This window comes from Jaculus jaculus, chromosome 6 (genome assembly GCF_020740685.1).
Source record: "Jaculus jaculus isolate mJacJac1 chromosome 6, mJacJac1.mat.Y.cur, whole genome shotgun sequence".
In the NCBI taxonomy this organism is placed as follows: domain Eukaryota; kingdom Metazoa; phylum Chordata; class Mammalia; order Rodentia; family Dipodidae; genus Jaculus; species Jaculus jaculus.
The window spans coordinates 101,408,699-101,416,561 of NC_059107.1; the positions used below are offsets into that span (position 1 = coordinate 101,408,699).

General features: G+C 42.0%; 1 protein-coding gene across 1 annotated transcript; it reads left to right on the forward strand.

Annotated features, from left to right (window-relative positions):
• The first annotated feature begins 2,782 nt into the window (after positions 1-2,782).
• On the forward strand, positions 2,783-3,091 carry LOC123461728 (28S ribosomal protein S36, mitochondrial-like). Its single transcript, XM_045153720.1, has one exon. It carries the CDS (start codon positions 2,783-2,785, stop codon positions 3,089-3,091), a length of 309 nt encoding a protein of 102 aa, XP_045009655.1.
• Positions 3,092-7,863: the final 4,772 nt, after the last annotated feature.

A 7,863-nucleotide genomic window follows, 5' to 3' on the forward strand; every position in this document is an offset into this window, starting at 1 on the left:
ACGTTAGCCAGATGCACAAGGGGGTGCACACATCTGGAGTTCGTTTGCAGAGGCTGGAAGCCCTGGCGCGCCCATTCTCTCTCTCTCCCTCTATCTGTCTTTCTCTCTGTGTCTGTCGCTCTCAAATAAGTAAATAAAAAATTTAAAAAAAGAGAACGGTTTAAAAAAAATAAATAAATAAAAGGCACACTTGAGGGCTTGGGGAGATGGCTCAGTGGATTTTTTTTTTCCAAATTTTTATTAACAATTTCCATGGTTATAAAAAATATCCCATGGTAATACCCTCCCTTCCCCCACTTTCCCCTTTAAAACTCCATTCTCCATCATATTCCCTCCCCTTCTCAATCAGTCTCTCCTTTATTTTGATGTCATGATCTTTTCCTCCTCTTATGATGGTCTTGTGTAGGTAGTGTCAGTCACTGTGAGGTCATGGATATCCAGGCCATTTTGTGTCTGGAGGAGCATGTTGTAAGGAGTCCTACCCTTCCTTTGGCTTTTACATTCTTTCCACCTCCTCTTCTCCAATGGACCCTGAGCCTTGGAAGGTGTGATAGAGATATTGCAGTGCTGAGCACTCTGGTCACTTCTTTCCAGCACCATGATACCTTCTGAGTCATCCCCAGGTCACTGCCATCTGTAAAGAGAAGGTTCACAAAGGAAGGGAGGAGGGTACTTAATAGGTTGATATTGTATATATGTAAGTACAATGATTGAGATGGGGAGGGAATATGATGGAGAATAGAATTTCAAAGGGGAAAGTGTCAGGGGGAGGGAGGGAATTACCATGGGATTTTTTTTATAATCATGGAAAATGTTAATAAAAATTTAAAAATTAAAAAAAAGAAAAGTCAAAAATTGAGAAGGAAAAAATATTTTAAAAAGAAAAAAAGTAACTCAATAAATGCATAAATTTATGATTCCAAATTAAAAAAAAAAAAAGAGAAGGTTCTCTACCAAAAGCGAGAGTAGCATTAATACAAGGGTATGAACATTAAGAGAAGTGGTTACTGAACATTAAGAGAAGTGGTTACTGGGCAGTTTGATAAGCATATATACATTTAGCCAGACAGCAGCAGATGTTACACACCTAGGGCCCATGACTACTCCTGTTTTAAGTTTTCAGTATCAGGGATGTATTTCCCCCCCCCCCCCATGGAGCAGGCCTCCATCCAATTAGAGGGCAGTTGGTTTTCCCATAACAGATGTGCCACTATTGCACCTGTTGGCTCATTTGGCCTGGCTGTCCAAATATAAGATGTTTGCCCACAAAGCATAATGACCTGGGTTTGATCCCCCAGTACCTATGTAAAGCCACACCCACAAAGAGGTGCATGCATATGGAGTTCATTTGCCGGGGCTGGAGGCCCTGTCATGCTCATTTTCTCCCTTCTGCCTCTCTACTTGCAAACAAATGGATAAATAAAATGCTTTTCAAAACGACACATTTGATAGCAAACTGTTTTCTAAAACATGTAGAATTTTTAGCATTTACTTTTATTTAGATTTATTTATTTTTTGGTTTTTCAAGGTAGGGTCTCACAGTAGCCCAGGCTGACCTGGAATTCACTATGGAGTCTTAGGTTGGCCTTGAACTAGGGAGGCAGTGGTAGGAGGAACGCCATGAATTCAAGGCCATGCCTGGCTTATTTTAAAATTTTTATTATCTAAGTTAGCATGCAGAGTAATGGGTTTAATTATGGCACTTTCATACATGCATGTTATTATACATTTTTCTAATTCATCTCACTCCCCCACAGCCCTCCTAAGCCCTTGCCCTCCTGTGGCTGGTTCCCTTCCATCACTAAGATTGTCCTCTCTTCTATTTTCATGTCACTTCTATTTGATGGACACCTCTTTTTCTTCTCCCTCTGTTAAGTTTTCTTCTTGCTTCTCATGATCCTCTTTATAGTTTCATGACTTACAAACACATATACATACATGATTTTAAAATCTAGGTTCTAAATATGAGAGAAAACATGCTACTAGTGAGTCTGGTTTATTTCACTTACAGTGATTTCTATTTCTATCCATTTTACTGCAAATGAAATGATTTGTGTAGTGTCTGAGGCTTTTCTTTTTAAAATAAATTTAGTTTTATTTATTTATTTGACAGATAGAAGCAGAGAGAGACACACACAGAGAGAGAGAATGGGCATGCAAACAAACTCTACATGCATGCACCACCTTGAGCATCTGGCTTATGTGGGTCCTGAGGAATTGGACCTTGGTCCTTTGGCTTTTCAGGCAAATGATTTAACCTCTAAACCATCCCTTTAGCCCTGAAGCTTTTCTTGCTATTTGTTTCTAGCTTTATTGCGCTATGAACTAGTAAGATACAAGAGATCATTCTAATTCATTTAGACTTGAATTTGTAAAGATGTGTAGCCTAATTTTAGAGACATGCGGTGGTTTGAGTTAGGTGTCCTCCTTAAACTCAGGTCCCCAGCTGTTGACAGTTTGGGAGGTGGAGCTTTACTGGAGGAGGTGTGTTGTTGGGGTCATGCTTAGGTATGTTAAAGCCAGTTCCCCCTTGCTAGAGTTTGGCTCACTCTTCTGCTGCTATATTCCAGCTGCTGTGGTCAGGAGATAATGTCCAGCCTCTGCTCATGCCATGCCATCATGGAGCGTACCCCAAGACTATAAGCCAAAATAAAAACTTTCCATCCATCAGTTGCTTTTGATCAGGTGCTTTGTCCCAGCAATGTGAAGGTAACTACAACCAGAAGGTTCTGCAGGCTGCTGTAAAGAATGAAGATTCTGGAGCTGCCCCTTCTCGGGGGTCATGATGGGCAGCAAGATTGCGTCCGCCACCAGGGTGGTTCAGGTAGTAAAGCCACATGCTCCACTGATAAGGTTCCCTAACAGAAGAGACAATCCTAAACTTAGTGCCTCAGAAGCTATGAGATCAGCAGGGCTCCCGCCCCACTCTATAATCACACAGCATTCTAAAGGAGGTAAAGTCCCAGGTTTGCTGGTGCATCAGGGTCCACCAGACACTGCAGACATAATCAAAACCTTACCTCAGAAATACAGAAGGAAACTCATCTCTCAAGAAGAAATGGAATTTATCCAATGTGGAGGTCCAGAATGATCCTTGTGGCTGCTATTTGTTATCAGACAAAAGAATTATCTTTGCAATAAAGGACTTCCAGAAACACAAATGAAAAATTGTATATTAAGCAACCTTAATAAATAGATGTTCTGCACAAAAAAGGAAATATAGAAACTTGAAATGGATACTTGTATCACCTATTTCTGTAACATGGTTGGCCTCTCCACAAGCTCACCTTATTATGTCCTTTGTACTTATTAAAGTTTGCACTTTTAAATGTTAAAAAAAAGAATGAAGATTCTATATATGTTGGGTGGAATACTCTATAGATACCTGTTAAGTCCATTTGATCTATGGTAGAGTTTAACTCTGAGGGTTCTTTGTTGGTTTTTAGTTTGGATTGTCTATCTAGAGATGAAAGTAAGGTTAAAAAAAGGTTGTTTTAGGAAATTGGGAGTTACAATGCTTGGTGCATATATATTTTACAAGTGTTGTCTCTTCTGGATGAATTGCCCCCTTTGTTAATATATGATGATCTTTAGCTCTTCTGGCTGAGTTTGATTTGAAGTCTGCTTTGTCAGATATCACAGTAGCTATAATACCTTTTTTTGGGGTTCCATTTGCTTGATAAGTTGTTTTCTTTCATCCTCAGTCTGTGGGGTGCAATATGAGACCTTGTCTCAAAAAATGTTTAAAAAGGGCTGGAGAGATGGCTTAGTAGTTAAGTGCTTGCCTGTGAAGGCTAAGGACCCCGATTTGAGGCTTGATTCCCCAGGACCCACGTTAGCCAGATGCACAAGGGGGCACATGCATCTGGAGTTCGTTTGCAGTGGCTGGAAGTCCTGGCGCGCCCATTATCTCTCTCTCTCCCTTTCTCTCTCTCTCTCTCTCTCTCTCTCTCTCTCTCTCTCTCTCTCTCTCTCTCCCTCTCCCTCTTTCTCTCTCTGTCTGTAGTTCTCAAATAAATAAATAAGATAAACAAAAAAAATAAGCCATGAAAAGTCTTTTCCTTTTTCCAGTGTGTCCTTGCTGCCTTGTTGATAATTAGCTGGATGGAAATTCATGAATTCATTCCTGTTTTTCACCCTGCTACATTTGGCCTATGCCGGGACAAGCCCCCTCTTGTTTTTAACTACTGGAGAATGAACCAGGATCTTGATTTACAATGAAAGTATTGTTCTATCCCATGCCCTTATATTTTTTAAACCTTTAGATGGTGATCCTCTTGCCTCAGCCCCTGACCAGCTGGGATTACAGATATATACTGCTGCACCAGCTATACTACTAAAGTCGGACATTGTAGTATCTCTAGCTTTACAGGATTGCTTTGGCAACTAGAAATGTTTTGAGGTTGCATATAAATTTTCTGATTATCTTTTTTTTCTTTCTTTCTTTGTTGTTGTTGTTGTTTTTCAAGACAGAGTCTCACTCTAACCCAGTCTGACCTAGGATTCACTATGTCCTCTCAGGGTGGCCTCAAACTCGTAGTGATCCTCTTATATCTGCCTCCCAAGAGTTGGGATTAAAGGTGTGTGCCACCACGCCTGGCTTCTGATTGGTTTTTTTTTTTTTCTATTTCTGTGAACAGTGTCAATGAGGGGCTAGAAAGATGGCTCAAATGTATAAAAATTTGAGTACCCAAGTTCAGAACCCTAGCACCCACATAAAAATCCACATATAGGGATACCTTCCAGTGAGTTGTTGGCCAGGGAGGTCCCTGATACCCCCAAAACATTATAGGCCATTGCTGAGGCCCTTGGTTTTCCATCAGGAATAGATGGCAAGATTCTAGTGCCGAAGACTCCACATGCTTGGGCTGCAAGGTCACTGAGAAATCCTACTGGAACTGAACTGATAACCTCCTCCATGTAGACCAGCTGATAGAAAGCTGGAAAAAGCCATTCTGCATGCAGTTCAATGGGAGAAAGAGACATCACCAGTGAAGATACTCAACAGTGGACACCTCAAGCCTTATATTTGGCCAGCCAGGCCAAATGAGCCAATGGGTACAATAGTGCGTATCTGTTATGGGAGAAACCAACTTCCCTCTAATTGGACTGGAGACCCACTCCATGGGAGGGAACATATCCCTGATACTGAAAACTTAAAACAGGGGTAGTCATGAGCCCTAGGGGTGTAACGTCCACTGCTGTCTGTCTAAATATATATACTATGCTTACCAAATTGCCCAGTAAGCACTTCTCTTAATGTTCATACCCATATATTAATGCTACTCTCACTTTTGGTTAGAGAAGCTTCTCTTTTCAGATGGCAGTGACCTTGGGATGACTCAGAAGGCACTCTGTTGCTGAGAAGAAGTGACAGAGTAATGCTCAGCACTGAAATCTCTATCACAAGCTTCCAAGGCTCAGGGTCTATTGTGGAAGAGTGGTGGAAAGAAGGTAAGGGCCAAAGGAAGGGTAGAACTCCTTACAACGTGCTCCTCCAAACACAAACTGTCCTGGATATCCATGAACTCACAGTGCCTGACACTACCTACACAAGAACATCATAATAGGAGGAAAAAATCATGACATCAAAATAAAAGGGAGATTGATTGAGAGGGGGAGGGGATATGATGGAGAATGTAGTTTCAAAGGAGAAGGTGGGGGAAGGAGGGAAATACCATGGGATATTGTTTACAATCATGGAAGTTGTCAATAAAATATATACATACATACATACATACATCCAGATGCTGTGGCAATGTTTGTAATCCCTGCCACACTTTAATGAGAGAAGTGGGGCAGAGACAGGAATCTGCCAGAAGTTTGGGGGTGAGGGACAGGTAGCCTGGCAAAAAAGCATTGGTGAACAATGTGTGATTTCTGCCTCTAAAGAGTTGGAAGGTGGGCTGGAGAGATGACTCAGCAGTTAAAAGCACTTGCATACAAAGCCTTGACAGCCTGGGTTCAATTTCCAGAACCCACATAAAGCCCGATGCACAAAGTGACATATGCATCTGGAGTTCATTTGCAGCTACAAGAAGTCCTGATGTGCCCATTCCTCCCCATTCTCTGCTTGCAAATAAATAAATCCATAAACTTTTTTTTTTAAAGGGCTGGAAGGTGAGGACTAACACCTGAAATTTGTCCTCTGACCCCCATCATGTATGATGTGTCATATGTATGGCCCTACTCACACACATAAGCAACACATACCATATTATATATACACACAACATATACATATCAAAACGAATGTCAATGAAATGTTTTTTAAGGATTTATTTTTATTTACTTATTAGAGAGAGAGAGGGAGAGAGAGAATGGGCGGTCCAAGGCCTCTAGCCACTGCAAACGAACTCCAGTTGCATGAGCCATCATGTGCATCTGGCTTACATGGGACCTGGAGAATCCAGGGCCTCCCACACGCCAGGTTAGCACTCTACCACCAAGCTACATCTGCAGCCACTTTGTTTTTGGTGTGCGTATGTGGTATATGCATTCATGGGCTGCCCCCATGTTCTCACAGGCAGTGAGGTGTGCTCCCCTGCACCTGCCAAGCTAAACATAGGACGCGCGCTCCATCGCTCTTCTTTCCTGTCTTACCTGCCGAGTCTCTTACTGGTCACAGAGCTTGCTGCAACCAGAGACCTCGCAATTCCCAGGCCTTTGCTCCCTGACAGGGCTTGATTACAGATACATGTGGCCCTGCCCAGCTATTTATGTGGCTGCTGGGGATCAAATTCAATCAGTTGACTTCTCAGACCCTTATGTTTGCACAGCAAACACTCTTAACTTCTCTCTAGCTCTGAAGCCCATTTTTTACTTTAAAAAAATATATATATTTTTAAAAATATCTATTTTTATTTATTTGTTTGAGAGAAAGAGAGAGAGAAATAGGCAGGGAGAGAGAGAGAATGGGCATGCCAGGGCCTCCAGCCACTACAAACAAACTCCAGATGTGTGCACCCCCATGCATCTGGCTTACATGGGTTCTGAGGAATCAAACCTGGTTTCTTTGGCTTTGCAGGGAAGTGCCTTAACTGCTATGCCATCTCTCCAGCCAAAAAAAAATACATATACTTAAAATATTTTATTTTTATTTATTTCTTTTGGAGGGAGAGGGAAAGAGGCAGAAAAATGAAAAGAATGGGCATAGCAGGGTCTTCAGCCACTGAAAATGAACTCCAGATGCATGCACCACCTTGTGCATCTGGCTTACACGGGTCCTGGGAAATTGAACCTGGGTCCTTTGGCTTACACCTTAACTGCTAAGTCATCTCTCCAGCCCTTGACTTTTCTTTTTAAGACAGATTGTCATTAAGTTGCCCAACGTGGCCTTAAACTTCTAATACCACTGCTTCTCAGTAGACCTTTGCCACAGGCTTTGTTTTATTTAGCTAAGTTTCTGTGGCTGTCGTGAATTGCATTGCTTTCTTGGTTGTGTCTGTGTTCGAGTTTGGTCGTGAACTGTTTCTGTAGGTTCCTGTTTTGAATGCTTGTTCCCTAGCTGGTGGCACTGCTTTAGGAGGCTCTGGGAATTTCAGGAGGTGGGACTCGGCTGGTAGAAGTAGATGTCTAGGAGTCGATCTCTGAAGGTAATACCCGGCTTCTGATTTGCGGCCTGTGCTTTTTGCTTCCTGTTTTACCACAGTGTGGGCAGCTCGGCCTCCTGCTTTGCCACCATGCTTTTCTCACTGTGAGGACCTGTGAAAATAAGCAAAAGAAGAAGTCTTTCCACCCTCGAGTTGTTTCTGTCATGCATTATTACCTTAGCAGCACAAAAGTAACCAATATCCAGAAATTTTATTATTGGTATTGTGGTTTGATTCAGGTGTCCCCTATAAACTTCGGTGTTCTGAATGC